Below are 19,361 nucleotides of genomic sequence, written 5' to 3' on the forward strand. Positions count from 1 at the left end.
AACGCGGGAGACAGCGACAAAGTAAAAAAAAAAAAAAAAAAAAAAAAAAATATATATATATATATATATATATATATATATATATATATATATATATATATATATATATATATATATATATAATACTTCCCACGTATTCCCTGCATGTCGTAGAAGGCGACTAAAAGGGGAGGGAGCGGGTGGCTGGAAATCCTCCCCCTCTCGTTTTTTTTTTTTTTTTAATTTTCCAAAAGAAGGAACAGAGAAGGGGGCCAGGTGAGGATTTTCCCTCTAAGGCCCAGTCCTCTGTTCTTAACGCTACCTCGCAAATGCGGGAAATGGCGAATAGTATGAAATATATATATATATATATATATATATATATATATATATATGGACTCCTTTCTTTTTCCCAGCTTCTCCCATCCTACCATGGATAAGTTCCTTCCATGGTTTGCTTTGGGTATAGTGTATATATATATCCCTGGGGATAGGGGAGAAAGAATACATCCCACGTATTCCCTGCGTGTCGTAGAAGGCGACTAAAAGGGAAGGGAGCGGGGGGCTGGAAATCCTCCCCTCTCGTTTTTTTTATATGGACTCCTTTCTTTTTCCCAGCTTCTCCCATCCTACCATGGATAAGTTCCTTCCATGGTTTGCTTTGGGTATAGTGTATATATATATCCCTGGGGATAGGGGAGAAAGAATACTTCCCACATATTCCCTGCGTGTCGTAGAAGGCGACTAAAAGGGAAGGGAGCGGGGGGCTGGAAATCCTCCCCTCTCGTTTTTTTTTTTTTTTTTCCAAAGGAAGGAACAGAGAAGGGGGCCGGGTGAGGATGTTTCCTCAGAGGCCCAGTCCTCTGTTCTTAACGCTACCTCGCTGATGCGTGAAATGGCGAATAGTATGAAAGAAAGAAAAGAAAAGAAAAGATATATATATATATATATATATATATATATATATATATATATATATATATATATATATATATATATATATATATATATATATTTTTTTTTTTTTTTTTTTTCCAAAAGAAGGAACAGAGAAGGGGGCCAGGTGAGGGTATTCCCTCAAAGGCCCAGTCCTCTGTTCTTAACGCTACCTCGCTATTGCGGGAAATGGCAAATAGTATGAAATATATATATATATATATATATATATATATATATATATATATATATATATATATATATATATATTGAGATGTATAGGTATGTATATGTACGTGTGTGGACGTGTATGTATATACATGTGTATGTGGGTGGGTTGGGCCATTCTTTTGTCTGTTTCCTTGCACTACCTCGCTAACGCGAAATTATATGGGAGGGTATTGATTGAGAGGGTGGAGGCATGTACCAAGCATCAGACTGGGGAAGAGCAGTGTGGTTTCAGAAGTGGTAGAGGATGTGTGGATCAGGTGTTTGCTTTGAAGAATGTATGTGGGGAATACTTAGAAAAGCAAATGGATTTGTATGTAGCATTTATGGATCTGGAGAAGGCATATGATAAGAGTTGATAGAGATGCTCTGTGGAAGGTATTCAGAATATATGGTGTGGTAGGTAAGTTGTCAGAAGCAGTGAAAAGTTTTTATCGAGGATGTAAGGCATGCGTACGTGTAGGAAGAGGAAAGTGATTGGTTCTCAGTGAATGTTGGTTTGCGGCAGGGGTGCGTGATGTCTCCATGGTTGTTTAATTTGTTTATGGATGGGGTTGTTAGGGAGGTGAATGCAAGAGTTTTGGAAAGAGGGGCAATTATGCAGTCTGTTGTGGATGAGAAAACTTGAGAAGCGAATCAGTTGTTGTTCGCTGATGATACAGCGCTGGTGGCTGATTTGGGTGAGAAACTGCAGAAGCTGGTGACTGAGTTTGGTAAAGTGTGTGAAAGAAGAGAGCTGAGAGTAAATGTAAAGGTTATTAGGTACAGTAGGGTTGAGGGACAAGTCAATTGGGAGGTAAGTTTGAATGGAGAAAAACTGAAGTAAGTGAAGTGTTTTAGATATCTGGGAGTGGATTTGGCAGCAGATGGAACCATGGAAGTGCCATGGAGGAAGCCTTAATATGAAAACCATATTCTTCCTTAAATACTAAATGTTCATCTTTTAACATTTTTCTTTATCATCTCTCATCACACTCTTCTCAAGATATTTATATTTCATTACATTTTCACTATACTTTTTTTTTTTCTTTTTTGTACAAATGTGTTATCTGTGGAGCAAAACAGCCTTTTATTAAACTAGCTTCCATTTATGTTCACATATACTGTAAATTCCATCCCAAGTCTCAACCTTATTCACTTTCTGTGTTTCTTAAATTTATTCCTCTCATTTCTATCCTACAATCCTTCACATCACCCAAATTGCTTTTATTCACACCATTGTTTATTTGTCTTGTGACAATGACTAATGAATTCTTGACATGTTCCTTTCATCTTTTTGTTGGTCAATGGATTCTCCCATAGTGTAATCAAAGAGCTATTCCCTTTCTTACTTTCTTATTATCACTTGAAAATTTTTCTTATTGCTGACCTCTATAGCCTTACCCTTGAGTTTCTTAACCAGTCTCTGGTGGTCTGTACCACCAATTTTGTTAGTTTATTTCTATATTTTTTATACCTAATTGCCTTTTCCACCACAATGAGATACCAACAAGCACAAATGAATGATGGGCTCCCTTTCACACATCCAAATTCTAGCTGTAACGTTTGATGTACCCAAATCAGAGCCCTCAATCCACAGCCAAGCCCCACAAACTATACCATGGTGTCCCTTCTCTGCTTCATATTCCCTGGTTCAGCCCACAGATAGTACATCACCCCTACAACCACATCTATCCATTTCATTATAACTAATGCAAGCAACTTGCCCTCCCGAAGTTTAGGCCCTGGTATCCTTAAGCTTCCTTCAATCCATCCTTTTTTCTTATTTTCAGTCACCTTCTCCACCTCCCCCTTGCTCCCTCCATTTCTGACACACATCCTCTTTGTCAGTCTTTGGTCACTCTTCCTTTCCAAATATCTGAACCATTTTAGCACACTCTTAACGGCTTTCTCAACCAGACTACACTTAATATCACACTTTAGCTGTCATTCGCTACATGACCAGCCCATCTTCACACCGTGTATCCTATGTTATTTCTAATACATCCTCCTTTTCCTTTGCATTCACCCATTAGCATTCTTTCTCCAGATCCAGAAATGTCAAATACAAATCCCTCTCCTATTCGAAGCAAATACCTGGTCCACTCATCTTCTATTGTACTTGAAACCATATTGTTCCTCTCTAGTATGAAGCTCTGCACATGCCACCATTCACCCATGCATCTGACCATGTACAACTCAGACATATACCTCAGGATTTCAAACATGTATCTTTGTCTCACTTACTGTTATACAATGGTACTATGCATACATTTTGTGCCAATCCTTGTCTTGGGGCATACATATGTCAGCCAACCAGGTAATATCAACGTCTCCCCATTTTTTGAGAAACTTTCACAGAATCCCATCCACTCCTACCATTTTGCCACAATAAATCTTATCCAAGGCTTTCACGACCTTCTCTCTTTTTGCCATGACATTGAACGTGGCTTGTTCCACATGCCATCTCAACTCAAACGAACCATGTCCACCTCCCTGTCATCTAACACATCCAGGAGTCCTTCAAGTTACTCGCACCATCTCTGCCTGTTACCACTTGCCCATCTGCTCTTCTCACTGTCACTCTTATCGATTTTCTTGTTCGCACACTGTATGCATTCTTCCAAAAGTTTCTTTCTCTGAAGTTCACAGATACTTTCTCACCCATATCTCAGTCTTTTATTTTATCTTTAATCTAGGATTCCATGCCAGTGTCTGACATAGACAAAGCACACCAGTACCACTGCTTCTGGAACACAAGCAATATTTTACTGACATTACATATGATTGCCCCCAACTCCCAAGCTTGTTGAACTAGGAGTGGAGTGAAAAGATGATTTCAGATGTCATTGTTGGCAGGACTCAAATGTACAATCCTGATGTTGATAGTCCAGTGCTTTAACCACTTTCTTGCTATTTTACAATCGAAGTTAGGTTCAAGCTCCTTTTATAATTAAGTTGTATATCTATTCTCCCTTGACAATCACCAGGCAAATTTACAGTAGTAAAATCTAGTCACACTACCCTTTATATATATATTATATATTATACTTTGTCGCTGTCTCCCGCGTTTGCGAGGTAGCGCAAGGAAACAGACGAAAGAAATGGCCCAACCCCCCCCCCCCCCATACACATGTATATACATACGTCCACACACGCAAATATACATACCTACACAGCTTTCCATGGTTTACCCCAGACGCTTCACATGCCTTGATTCAATCCACTGACAGCACGTCAACCCCGGTATACCACATCGCTCCAATTCACTCTATTCCTTGCCCTCCTTTCACCCTCCTGCATGTTCAGGCCCCGATCACACAAAATCTTTTTCACTCCATCTTTCCACCTCCAATTTGGTCTCCCTCTTCTCCTCGTTCCCTCCACCTCCGACACATATATCCTCTTGGTCAATCTTTCCTCACTCATTCTCTCCATGTGCCCAAACCACTTCAAAACACCCTCTTCTGCTCTCTCAACCACGCTCTTTTTATTTCCACACATCTCTCTTACCCTTACGTTACTCACTCGATCAAACCACCTCACACCACACATTGTCCTCAAACATCTCATTTCCAGCACATCCATCCTCCTGCGCACAACTCTATCCATAGCCCACGCCTCGCAACCATACAACATTGTTGGAACCACTATTCCTTCAAACATACCCATTTTTGATTTCCGAGATAATGTTCTCGACTTCCACACATTCTTCAAGGCCCCCAGAATTTTCGCCCCCTCCCCCACCCTATGATCCACTTCCGCTTCCATGGTTCCATCCGCTGCCAGATCCACTCCCAGATATCTAAAACACTTCACTTCCTCCAGTTTTTCTCCATTCAGACTCACCTCCCAATTGACTTGACCCTCAACCCTACTGTACCTAATAACCTTGCTCTTATTCACATTTACTCTTAACTTTCTTCTTCCACACACTTTACCCTTTATATACATGCATATTCAGTTTACACTGAACGAGAAAGCCAAACTGAGGTCCAACTGGATATCAATTATTTTATTTAGGTTTGCGTCACTCACAAAATTTTATTTCCACAACTTCATACCAAAAGCAATACAGACTAGTGAATTTCCATAAGAAAAAATTGGAATCTTTAATAACTATGGTCAAAACCACGTGAGGCGTCTGGGGTAAACCATGGAAAGCTGTGTAGGTATGTATATTTGCGTCTGTGGACGTATGTATATACATGTGTATGGGGGTGGGTTGGGCCATTTCTTTCGTCTGTTTCCTTGCGCTACCTCGCAAACGCGGGAGACAGCGACAAAGAAAAAAAAAAAATTCTAAAACAGACAAAAGATTAATTATGCATATTCACAATACAGTTTACCCAAAGGCACCTTCTAATTCAGTAACTGGGTTAAAAAACTGTGCTTAATTCTTCTCCCTTAAAGTTTGCTAACAGTATCTCATTCCAGTTTTCTGAATTAATTCCCTTTAGGTTGTAGATGGGATGCTAATTTGAGAACAGTATCGTATATAACTTCTAAACTACTATCATCCACAAGAGTGTGACCAGCATGTTTGAGGTACGTTAACTGTGCATCTTCAGACTGAAGCGCGTTGAGAACCTGAAGTGACTGCTTGTGCGGTACATCCTTATCCTGCACAGAAAAAAATGTCATCAATATAAGTGGCGGTACAAATATTTGTTTGTTCTCCAGCCATTATATTATCTTTGTAAGACAAGTGAAAACAACATTGTTTTAAAAAGAAGTCACAGCCCGTCTACCTGTACGTAATCATTAACTCTCACCTCCTTGGGCTATCTATCAAAAGGAGGTGTTTTCATTAGTATCCTCCAAGGGTCTATATTCCAAGAAAATTACTGACTTTGACAAACCCACATCCTTGCATACTCCCACTTATGCTAGAATGGGAAAGTAGGTAGTCTCTTCAAGAAGAAGAGTCTGAAAAGTTTATCTTTAGTAGGTCCAGACAGGTTTATCCCAAAGCCAATGGAGTGGTTTCTGAAGGGCACTTGTAAAAGGTAATAGTACTACCAGCTCTGTTTTTATTGTAAATTAAGCTAGAAAAGATTTCTCAACAAAATCTTCATGGAACAACTGAAAATGCTTTCAAGCTAGACTGATTCTGTCTTCGAGCAGAAATATGAACATAATGGAGATCACTTACTTCACACTTCACAATTTTTTTTACTGAAAGTCTTTGAGGAAATCAATATAGGTACTGGGCTTATATATAAGTTCTAAAATCTAACGTTTTGATGCTGGGCTCCTAACCTGAAGTGGAAGTGGTCTACGGAAGCCTGAAGTATGAGCAGAGAGAAACTGCACAGATGAAGAAGTTTCTAACATTTTGGGGGCCTTGAGAGTCGCTAAACCCCAAAACAAATAGTATGGGGAGAACTCTACCCGAAAGGTTGGAGGGCATCTCTTGTTTCTCCTTCGTTGAACATCTGTGAGGCATTGGTTGGTAACAGGGTAATTGTATACCAACAGGGGAAAAAGATAACCCCAAACTTTTCTAAACAAATTGCAGACCTTATAAAACACAAACCAGGTTGGACAAAATCACATGACAGCAAAAGACGCAGAACAAATCTAAATTCTTTAAACAACACCAAACCTAATCACTGAAGAGCAAACTGGCACTCATTCCTCAACAAATGAACCACAAAAGTCACAGCAACTAACAATTGTGCATCTTTAAGAAAATCCACACCTCCCACTACAACCCAACCCCCAAATATAAAGCAATACAGACATCCTTTACCCCTCAAAAAAAAAAATACTATGAGCCACTACTCGCAATACAATTACAAACCAACTACACTGAATAGAAAATTTTGCAGAAATCTACACAAAATCAATCCAGAAACAATTGCTCACCCTTTCCTTCACTCCCATTGGAACAAGCAATTCAATTATGCTCTGTGAAACAAAGATCCTCCAAATTAATTCCATTCCAATATGCTCAGCACTCAATTCTTTGCAACAGCACTTAGACCCTTCCTGTCCAAACCACTCCATAATTAATCATCCCCAAATATAAATAAAAAGCTTATCCCTGCTTACCTTGGCAACTTATACTTGCAGATCCCTCCCACCCTAAACTTAATACAACAACAAAACATACATGCACACACAATGAGGGCACTGAATACCAACTGCTTAGCTACCCCTCACCCTCCACACAGGCAGATGCATAACATCACAACACTTCATGACCTATAGTCCCACCCACTGGAACACCACAGAATACTGAAAGGGCTCCTTGGGCAAGAAGGTAAGATATAACCCCAAGACACCTTCTGCAGGGGCTGCTGCACCTTCAAGACTGAGTTATAATTAGTTGAAGGGAAAGGATGTATTCCTCTGAGGTGAGTTCCTCAATGAAATTATACTCCAGACAACACAACCATGCTGAAGATGACTTTTCACTGGCAACATAATCACAAGCAGGCGGAGTCCAGTAATGCCTATTACGCTGTAAGAGGCCTATACACTAAAAGCCTCTGATGGAATACGAGAACAACCCAAACTGAAAGAGAAGGAGAAGGAGGGAAATTTTGAGAATGTCATCATCTGCTATAGAAAACAGTAACACCTAAAGTCATAAAAACTAGAAACGACTAAAAATTTAAAATGAATAATTCACCCAAGCTATGTACACTCCATCCTTAGTGAATCATAAAAAGACATTCGTGCATGATCGAGTGGAAAAGCTACAGAGAAAGGGAAGACTGGGTGCGTATCGTGAGGATCCTAGAAAATATGTCGTGACAAATGACAGCATGCTGAATGATGAAGTCATTGCCAAGCAGAGGCTGCTGATTGGCAGGGTATAACCTAGACCATGCTGTCTGATGCAAATACTGAAAGGTGGTTAGTGAGGAATGAGGTATAAACCTCACCAGGAGGTTAGAGATTTCTACTCATAAGGGATCTCGGAGAATCCCTCAAAGCTCGTAGGACAAATCAACCCTGAAGAGGAAATATGTTATTATCATTATTATCATTAATCATTACCATTTTTATTGCTACTGATATTTTCATTATTATTATATTGGAGAGTAAGTGTACAAAAAAAAAAAAAGGAATGAAGCAAAGCAGAGATATGAAAAACAATGGTTTGAGTGTAAGTTTGATCGAGGAGGACTTACACGAAGTGGTGTCATGTTGGGATGGAGGGCTAAAATTCTGGGTGAATTAAGTAGTGTATGTGGAAGGAGAGGTTATAGTGTCTTTGGGCAAATAGTGTTGTATGGATACGAGTCTCAGGTCCCAGAGAGAGAGAGAGAGATGTGGAGGGAGGGCTGACTGATAAAGAAATAAAAGGGACAGAGATAGGTGGGTCAGTGAGAGGAGTATGGCTGAGAGAGCATAAGAGGGTGTGCTGAACTTGTGTTGACATATGGAGAGGATGAGTGATGAGATGCTGACTGAGAGGGTTTATGAATACCTGCAAGGAAGCTTCTCTACAGTTATAACTACCACTCCAAGACATATTTACACAAACTAGGTGTCTGTGGTTAGACACTGCAAAGAAAGATCTCAGATTTAGGTCAGTGACTATCCAAGAACTCTTATATCATCCAATCTTCATTTTCTTCAATACAATATTGCTACAGGTTGTACCTCTCTAATCCGATGCTCTGTGGTCCAGTAACAACCACGGTCCAGCACATTTTGAATCTCCTGCCATTAGTTTGTGGACATGCCACCAGGGCAGCACTGTTAGCAGTGCTAAGATGCCAAGATCTGTTTACACTGCAGATGAGCTAATCAACAGTCCTGTTAATTTCTTGCATTTAGTTTTTTCCTGAAAATGAAAGCCAGAAAAGTTTAAAGTTTTGGAAAACTTTGAAATGTGCCAGGAGTTCAGAATCAGACAGTGCACTTGTAAAGTGGTTTAAGCTCTGACGTAATGAAGGTGCAAGCATTTCTGGGGAGATGCTTATCGAGCAGGCTAAAGTTTTTCATAGAGAACTAAAGCTATGCTATGATTGTGAATATTTGCAAAGATGGTTACACAAGTGAAGACTAGGAATTTCAGCACACAGTGTGAGCAAAGAAAAGCTTAGTGCTGACAAAGATGCTTGTAGTGTAGGATGTATTACAAGAATCGTTAAAAACTCCAATTCTCTATTAAACAATCAACAGCAATATGTATGGGGTGAAACAGAGTGTACGAGCCAGCTGCCTGGCTCGGAATGCCTTGACGATAACAATAAAACAACAATATTAACAAGAGTCGACCTAAGCCAACTACCAACCTATGGTCATTCATTACATTAACTAATCACAAATCTGTGACAAAGTTTGTGGATGAATTTGCACAGTTAATGGCAGCAGAAAACTTAGCCCCAGAGCAAGTGTATAATGCTAACGAATCTACCCTATATCAGCATCGTATGTCATGAAAAACACTTGCCCAAGATATTGAGGAGTCACCTATTGGGAATACTTCTGATGTAAACAGATGTAATAATAAAAACTTTGAAAGATGTGATGGTTGTACTATTTCCTATTTTAAACTTTGTTCTACCTTTGATAACACAGCAATATGTACATGGAATGAACTGGCAAGACTAGGGGTCCCTTAGGGGTCCATTTCTGTTTTCCATCACTTTCTGTGGTCTGGCAATGTCCAGGTCCCAAGGTTGCCGGATTATAGAGGTTCAACCTGTATCTTCATCAAGTAATATCATTAAATATATACTACTTCCAATTCTGGGTTACCACACATTTTCAGAAATACAAAGTAAATAACTTACCAATTGATGTGACATTTCAATGAAGTATACCTTACATCCGCATTATTTTACCTACTCACCTTGATACCATGGATGATTCTTACAGGGCAAGTCAAAGGAATGCTATCTGTGGCCAAACTTAGAACATACTTCTTCATGTCTTCAAACTTAATCTTATTCAGGGGAAATTCACCATAATCTTGACGATGAAATGGAACAACTCCACCATCATGATATTTCTGGAGTAACTTGGGGGGCAACTGTTCCAGGAGCAGCTTTTCATATGGATCACCAAAGTTAAAGGCTGGAGCTAACATAAGAATGCCCTTAAATACTTCCGGATGTTTTCTTGCTATAAGGGATGATAACTGGGGAAAAAGTTGAAGAAGCAAATTAGCCAAGTCCCTATCATTTCTTTTGATTGGATGAAAACAGATTAAACAACCACAGTTCCATAAAAAATTCCTTGACAAAGACCATCCACACTTCATTTACCCAATTTATCTGTAGTACCTTCCATAAAGCCTCCCTGTCAACCCCCTCATATGCACTCACCATATCCATAAATGACATATACAATTCACTTTTTCTTCAAAGTGATTTTCATATGAATTCTTCAAAGCATACACCTGGTTCAGACACTCTGTGCATCTCCTAAAGCCACATTTACCTCTCCCCAGGCAAAATCACCACTTTTCTATACACCCTGCAAGATATGAATGAGAGATATTTACCTATTTAATTCAAGCAAGCAAGTATGAGTATGTACATGCTTATGTATATATGTATGTCTGATTATGTATATGTTAATATGTTTGTGGACCTTTATGTCTATATACATGTACGTGAGTGCATGGGCCATATTCCATCCGTTTCCTGACACTACCTTGCTGACGCGGGAAACTGATTATGTATAACAATTTTTTTTTATTATACTTTGTCGCTGTCTCCCTCATTAGCGAGGTAGGGCAAGGAAACAGATGAAAGACTCACCCACATACTCATGTATATACATACACGTCCACACACGCACATATACATACCTATACATTTCAATGTAGACATATATACATACACAGACATATACATATATATACACATGTACATAATTCATACATGCTGCCTTTATTCATTCCCGTTGCCACCCCGCCACATATGAAATGACAACCCCCTCCCCCTGCAAGCGCACAAGGTAGTGCTAGGAAAAGACAAAAAAGGCCTAGTCTCTAGCTGTCATGGATAATGCATCAAAACCACAGTTCCCTTTCCACATCCAGACCCCACAAAACTTTCCATGGTTTACCCCAGACGCTTCACATGCCCTGGTTCAATCCATTGATGGCTTGTTGACCCCGGTGTACCACATTGTTCCAATTCACTCTATTCCTTGCATGCCTTTCACCCTCCTACATGTTCAGGCCCCGATTGCTCAAAACCTTTTTCACTCCATCCTTCCACCTCCAACTTGGTCTCCCACTTCTCTTCATTCCCTCCATTTCTGATGCATATACCTGCTTTGTCAATTTTTCCTCACTCATTCTCTCCATGTGACCAAGCCATTTCAAAACACCCTCTTCTGCTCTTTCAGCTACACTCTTTATATTACCACACATCTCTCTTACCCTTTCATTACTTACTCGATCAAACTACCTCACACCACATATTGTCTACAAACATCTCATTTCCAACACATCCACCTTCCTCCGCACAACCCTATCTATAGCCCACGCCTCGCAACCATATAACATTGTTGGAACTACTATTCCTTCAAACGTACCCATTTTCACTTTCCGAGATAATGTTCTCACCTTCCACATACTTTTCAACGCCCCCAGAACTTTCACCCCCTCCCTCACCCTGTGACTCACTTCTGCTTCCATGGTTCCATCCACTGCCAAATCCACTCCAGATATCTAAAACACTTCACTTCCTCCAGTTTTTCTCCATTCAAACTTACCTCCCAATTGACTTGTCCCTCAACCCTACTGTACCTAATAACCTTGCTCTTATTCACATTTACTCTCAGCTTTGTTCTTTTAGACACTTTACCTAACTCGGTCACCAGCTTCTGCAGTTTCTCACCCAAATCAGCCACCAGCGCTGTATCATCAGTGAACAACAACTGACTCACTTGCCAAGCCTTCTCATCCACAACAGACTGCATACTTGCCTCTCTCTCCAAAACTCTTGCATTCACCTCCCTAACAACCCCATCCATAAACAAATTAAACAACCATGGAGACATCATGCACCCCTGCCACAAACAGACATTCACTGAGAACCAATCACTTTCTCTCTTCCTACTCATACACATGCCTTACATCCTCGATAAAAACTTTTCACTGCTTCTAGCAACTTGCCTCCCACACCATATATTCTTAATACCTTCCACAGAGCATTTCTATCAACTCTTTATCATATGCCTTCTCCAGTTCCACAAATGCTACATACAAATCCATTTATTTTCTAAGTATTTCTCACATACATTCTTTAAAGCAAACACCTGATCCACACATCCTCTACTACTTTTGAAACCACACTGCTCTTCCCCAATCTGATGTTCTGTACATGCCTTCAACTTCTCAATCAATACCCTGCCATATAATTTCCCAGGAATACTCAACAAACTTATGCCTCTGTAATTTGAGCACTCACCTTTATCCTCTTTGCCTTTGTACAAAGGCACTATGCATGCATTCCACCAATCCTCAGGCACTTCACCATGAGCCACACTTACATTAAATACCCTTACCAACCAGTCAACAACACAGTCACCCCCCTTTTTAATGAATTCCACTGCAATACCATCCAAACCCACCGCCTTGGCAGCTTTCATCTTAAGCAAAGCTTTCACTACCTCTTCTCTGTTTACCGATCATTCTCCCTAACCCTCTCACTTCGCACACCACCTCGACCAAAACACCCTATATCTGCCACTCTATCATCTAACACATTCAACAAGCCTTCAAAATACTCACTCCATCTCCTTCTCACATCACCACTACTTGTTATTACCTCCCCATTAGCCCCTTCACCGATGTTCCCATTTGTTTTCTTGTCTTACGCACTTTATTTACCTCCTTCCAAAACATCTTTTTATCCTTCCTAAAATTCAATGATACTCTCTCACCCAACTCTCATTTGCCCTCTTTTTTACCTCTTGCACCTTTCTCTTGACCTCCTGCCTCTTTCTTTTATACATCACCCAGTAATTTGCGCTATTTCCCTGTAAAAATCATCCAAATACCTCTCTCCTCTCTTTCACTAATAATCTTACTTCTTCATCTCACCACTCACTACCCTTTCTAATCTGCCCACCTTCCACGCTTCTCATGCCACAAGCGTCTTTTGCGCAAGCCATCACTGCTTCCCTAAATACATCCCAATCCTCCCCCACTCCCCTTACCTCCTTTGTTCTCACCTTTTTCCATTCTGCACTCAGTCTCTCCTGGTACTTCCTCACACAAGTCTCTTTCCCAAGCTCACTTACGAGATCTCACCCCAACATTCTCTCTCCTTTTCTGAAAACCTCTACAAATCTTCACCTTCACCTCCAGTTGCACCTCTCAGCACATTAACATCCATAAGTCTCTTTCACACGCCCATCAATTAACACGTAATCCAATAATGCTCTCTGGCCATCTCTCCTACTTTAATACGTATACTTATGTATATCTCTCTTTTTAAACCAGGTATTCCCAATCACCAGTCCTTTTTCAGCACACAAATCTATAAGTTCTTCACCATTTCCATTTACAATACTGAACACCCCATGTAAAATAATTATTCCCTCAACTGCCACATTACTAACTTTTGCATTCAAATCACCCATCACTATGACCCGGTTTCATGCATCAAAACTACTAACACTTTTACTCAGCTGCTCCCAAAATACTTGCCTCTCATGATCTTTCTTCTCATTTCCAGGTGCACAGGCACCAATAATCACCCATCTCTCTCCATCCACTTTCAGTTTTACCTTATAACATACTCCCACCACTCCTGTTTCAGGAGTATTGCTACTCCTTCCCATGCTCGTATCCTCTCACCAACTTTACTCCCAAAACATTCCCAAACCACTCTTCCCCTTTCCCCTTGAGCTTTGTTTCACTCAGAGCCAAATCATCCCAGGTTCCATTCCTCAAACATACTACCTATCTCTCCTTTTTTCTCATCTTGGTTACATCCACACACATTTAGACACCCCAATCTGAGCACTTCGAGGAGGATGAGCACTCCCCGCGTGACTCCTTCTTCTGTTTCCCCGTTTAGAAAATTAAAATACAAGGAGGGGAGGGTTTTTAGTCCCCCCGCTCCCGTCCCCTTTAGTGCCTTCTACAACATGTGGGGAATGCTTGGGAAGTATTCTTTCTCCCCTATACCCAGGGATAACATATATGATAATATATGTATAACATATATGATAATATATTTCAAGCTTTCACTTTTGTCCACCTTGTTTTGATGTAAAGGAACACTGCCACTCGTTGTGCATCTTTACCTTTGGTCATGCAAATGTTACACACCCTGACCAACAAAATAAAGCAATCCCCCAACATAAGCAATTCAATGCAACCCCAAACATTCCAGCCATTTTGCTACACTTCATTTTTTTTTTTTTTTCTTGCTTTGTCGGTCTCCCGCGTTTGCGAGGTAGCGCAAGGAAACAGATGAAAGAAATGGCCCAACCCACCCCCATACACATGTATATACATACGTCCACACACGCAAATATACATACCTACACAGCTTTCCATGGTTTACCCCAGACGCTTCACATGCCCTGATTCAATCCACTGACAGCACGTCAACCCCGGTATACCACATCGCTCCAATTCACTCTATTCCTTGCCCTCCTTTCACCCTCCTGCATGTTCAGGCCCCGATCACACAAAATATTTTTCACTCCATCTTTCCACCTCCAATTTGGTCTCCCTCTTCTCCTCATTCCCTCCACCTCCGACACATATAACCTCTTGGTCAATCTTTCCTCACTCATTCTCTCCATGTGCCCAAACCATTTCAAAACACCCTCTTCTGCTCTCTCAACCACGCTCTTTTTATTTCCACACATCTCTCTTACCCTTACGTTACTTACTTGATCAAACCACCTCACACCACACATTGTCCTCAAACATCTCATTTCCAGCACATCCATCCTCCTGCGCACCACTCTATCCATAGCCCACGCCTCACAACCATACAACATTGTTGGAACCACTATTCCTTCAAACATACCCATTTTTGCTTTCCGAGATAATGTTCTCGACTTCCACACATTCTTCAAGGCTCCCAGAATTTTTGCCCCCTCCCCCACCCTATGATCCACTTCCGCTTCCATGGTTCCATCCGCTGCCAGATCCACTCCCAGATATCTAAAACACTTCACTTCCTCCAGTTTTTCTCCATTCAAACTCACCTCCCAATTGACTTGACCCTCAACCCTACTGCACCTAATAACCTTGCTCTTATTCACATTTACTCTTAACTTTCTTCTTTCACACACTTTACCAAACTCAGTCACCAGCTTCTGCAGTTTCTCACATGAATCAGCCACCAGCGCTGTATCATCAGCGAACAACAACTGACTCACTTCCCAAGCTCTCTCATCCCCAACAGACTTCATACTTGCCCCTCTTTCCAAAACTCTTGCATTCACCTCCCTAACAACCCCATCCATAAGCAAATTAAACAACCATGGAGACATCACCCTCTGCCACAAACCTACATTCACTGAGAACCAATCACTTTCCTCTCTTCCTACACGTACACATGCCTTACATCCTCGATAAAAACTTTTCACTGCTTCTAACAACTTGCCTCCCACACCATATATTCTTAATACCTTCCACATAATAAGAGTGAGTGAGTGCTCAAATTACAGAGGTATAAGTTTGTTGAGTATTCCTGGTAAATTATATGGGAGGGTATTGATTGAGAGGGTGAAGGCATGTACAGAGCATCAGATTGGGGAAGAGCAGTGTGGTTTCAGAAGTGGTAGAGGATGTGTGGATCAGGTGTTTGCTTTGAAGAATGTATGTGAGAAATACTTAGAAAAGCAAATGGATTTGTATGTAGCATTTATGGATCTGGAGAAGGCATATGATAGAGTTGATAGAGATGCTCTGTGGAAGGTATTAAGAATATAAAATAAATATATATATATGTATATGAGTGGATGGGCCATTCTTCATCCGTTCCTGGCGTTACCTCACTGATGTGGGAAACAGCGATTAAGTATTACAAAAAAAAAATGATTACTGTGGGCTTCCATCTCAATTTTATGAGTCTAACGGCTTTACAAATTATTGCATAACTTGAGGGTACAGATTTCTTATGGGCTTTCCTTAACATCTCCAAATATAAGGACCATTGTACAGAAAAAATTTAGGCTGTAACACATAGCAGTAAAGAAGGTACATGAAAAAAGAAGACTGCAGTGAAAGAAATAATTAGGGACATGGATATTTCACATGAAGGTGCCTGAGGAATGGCTGAGGATAAAATGCAATGGACACATTTTGGGCTTGGAACTGGTAAAGCTGGAGTCACAGGTCTTGATAACAAATCAACTCAGAGAGTAAGGTGAAAAAGTAAGAAGAACATTCATAAGTGTGGAGGTCCATTTTTCACTCTTACATGTCAGAGTATAGATAAGGATGAGTGTGAGTGAAGTTCATTAACTTGGGAATAGAGTAAAGGTATACAGATGCTTTAATCCTCATGCAGAAAGCCCTCTCTCAGGTGCTCAAAGGGCTCTATCTATAGTTAAAAAAAAATGATCCAAATGCATTACCTGTTTTAAATGAGATAATTCATATGTGATTATGATATATAGAAAAAAATTAAAAACTCAATATAAATCAAATGTTACACCAGCATGTGCAGCAATTCACAGTGTGGTTCCTGCTGTTTCTCGGCTGATAAGCCCAGTCCTGGAGTTTTCGGACAGTGTGCAGTCCAGCTAGGGTGTCAAACACTCAAGGTAAGACAGCTTTCGGGGCAAGAGGGGATATGTGAGCATCCAGGACCTGAAGGAGAAGCCTGCTGGCAGTGTACACCAATACCTGTATAAGGGGCCATTATCTTTCAGCTTTGAAGGTATAAAGGAGACATACTGGTTCCAGGCACTGGAGTAAGGAAGACCATCAGAAGTGTAAGAGCAAGGCTGGCATAGGTAAGGTGTCTATCTAGCAGTCCAGGACACAAACTGGAAGTGAAGGATAGCAAGACATGGGATAACACTAGACCTGCAGCCAGATGAGGCACAAGAAGAATGCATGTAAGCAGGAAGATGAAGACCTTTGTGGGGTTAAGGCGCTAGAGCAAGATGATCATGCAAGGTAATAACTGACCATACCTTAGAAAGCCAATTTACCTGTAACAAGGCCACTATCAGAAGTGTCCACAATCATAGTTCTGCTCAAAAAGCCCTACAAGAACAAGAGTGCCCATAGGTAGGCAACACTTGGACAACTCTATAGCAAAGAAGAAAGAATAAAAAGAAAAAAGCCACAGGAAGATGACCAGGACCTGCAGCCCATGTTTCACTTACTAAAGGACAGTTCAACAAAGCCTGCTTAGAAGTCACCTGCCAACATTTGTTACAAAGAATTTACTGGAATATTCTGTAGGTGAAGAACAGCTAAAGCAAAGTTGGGAAAAGGATGAAAATGCCATGCAATACTGGCAGTTCTGCTGAAAAAGATGTGGGTACATTAGAGAAGATGCAAAACAGTGCTTCCAGCAGCCACCTCAGGGTTGAGATGTTTAACCAATTCCATTAGTGCATCTATGATTTGGTATACATCATTACTTCAAAGAGTGATACTTACTATGTGACACATGTTACGCCAAGAAGGGGCCCAAGTGGGGGATCAAGCTCCTCTACAACTCAATCAGGTTGGAGTGCCCATGGAAAGAGATATCTATGACTTTTCCAAGTGGCTAGAAGTCTTTGCCATCCCAGAGCAGGAGGCCATTAGAGTGGACCATATCTTCACCTGCTTAAGTGTACGGACAGGGCCTGAATTTTAGCCCTGCAAGAATGGTACCAGCTACTGGGTATACAGAAGACCTAGGACGATCTTCTTGAGGCCCCAGTCTAAGAGTATCAAGAATTTCAACTGGACCCTGAAACAATAGCTAGCCAATTTCAGTATCAAGAGACAGTCCAAAAGACACCCAAACCTATCAGCCTTACCGATGACATACCTGTCTACAGAGCCGAGTCCACAAATTATACACCAGCCAAGATAACACCTTGGCACAAGCTGTAACCCGGTCTCGTGCATCAAAACTACTAACACACTCACTCAGTTGCTCCCAAAACACTTGTCTCTCATGATCTTTCTTCTCATGCCCCAGTGCATAGGCACCAATAATCACCCATCTCTCTCCATCCACTTTCAGTTTTACCCATATCAATCTAAAGATAACTTTCTTACACTCTATCAAATACTCCCACAACTCCTGTTTCTGGAGTAGTCCTACTCCATCCTTTGCTCTTGTCCTCTCACTAACCCCTGACTTTACTCCCAGAACATTCCCAAACCACTCTTCCCCTTTACCCTTGAACTTCATTTCACTCAGAGCCAAAACATCCAGGTTCCTTTCCTCAAACATACTACCTATCTCTCCTTTTTTTCTCATCTTGGTTACATCCACACACATTCAGACACCCCAGTCTGAGCCTTCAAGGAGGATGAGCACTCCCCACGTGACCCCTTCTTCTGTTTCCCCTTTTAGAAAGGGGAAACAGAAGAAGTATTACCTTAAATCTTAATTAATTTTTCAGGTATCATGACCTTAAATCTTCCTTAATCAACTTTCTGGTGTAGGGAAAGCTGCTATGTACAACACCATCTATCTATCTATCTATCTCTAACATCCATTCTCTTTAGCAACTACCTCAAGGAGATTGTCAGAGAAAGTCTCCATGACGGGTGAACTCCAGTGTCGCTTCTTAGCTTTTAGTGCCTCACCCTTAACAGATCGCTGGAAGAGGGCAAACTCTAGTAGTATTTTCAGACTCCTACATAATGTTCCTACCAACTAATTCTACCTAAAGTGTCTACCTTATGTTTCAACCTACTATTTCTACCTAATGCTCCCCACTAACTTCTTCTAATGAATGTTCCTACCAACTAATTCTACCTAATGTTTTTGTCTAATGCTCCTACTTACTATTCCTATCCATTGCTCCTACCATTTTTCCAAAAGGCAGGGCTACCGCATAGCACTCACTGCAGGAAAATCTAAAGTTATGAAGAATGAGTTGTGCAAGTTAACTGTCAAGTTATGTGTGACAAGGAGAGATTGTATATTTGTGGACAGAATGCCAGCAATCCACATGTGGGTGACAGACAAACACCAGGATGAACAACATGTGGGTGACAGACAAACACCAGGTTGAACAAAGAACTCTTGCTAAAGCTGAAAAGCAAATGGGAAGGGGGGGCTCTGCCACACCCTGGAGAAGCTGTTTAATGCAATATACCG

General features: G+C 40.8%; 1 protein-coding gene across 4 annotated transcripts in view; it reads right to left on the reverse strand.

The window, feature by feature from the left end:
* Positions 1–4,526: 4,526 nt before the first annotated feature.
* Positions 4,527–19,361, reverse strand: part of LOC139761305 (palmitoyl-protein thioesterase ABHD10, mitochondrial-like) — a 38,994-nt gene continuing 24,159 nt past the window's right edge. Inside the window, exons 5-6 of one of the 4 annotated variants that reach the window (XM_071685350.1) lie at positions 9,941–10,228; positions 4,527–5,745 (exon numbers count right to left, since the gene is read on the reverse strand). In XM_071685350.1, the coding sequence (XP_071541451.1) occupies positions 5,569–5,745; positions 9,941–10,228 (465 nt within the window). In that variant the 3' untranslated portion in view covers positions 4,527–5,568. The other 3 variants (XM_071685349.1, XM_071685353.1, XM_071685352.1) reach the window with 3 other exon arrangements.

The sequence above is a fragment of the Panulirus ornatus genome, chromosome 40 (genome assembly GCF_036320965.1).
Source record: "Panulirus ornatus isolate Po-2019 chromosome 40, ASM3632096v1, whole genome shotgun sequence".
Taxonomy (NCBI): domain Eukaryota; kingdom Metazoa; phylum Arthropoda; class Malacostraca; order Decapoda; family Palinuridae; genus Panulirus; species Panulirus ornatus.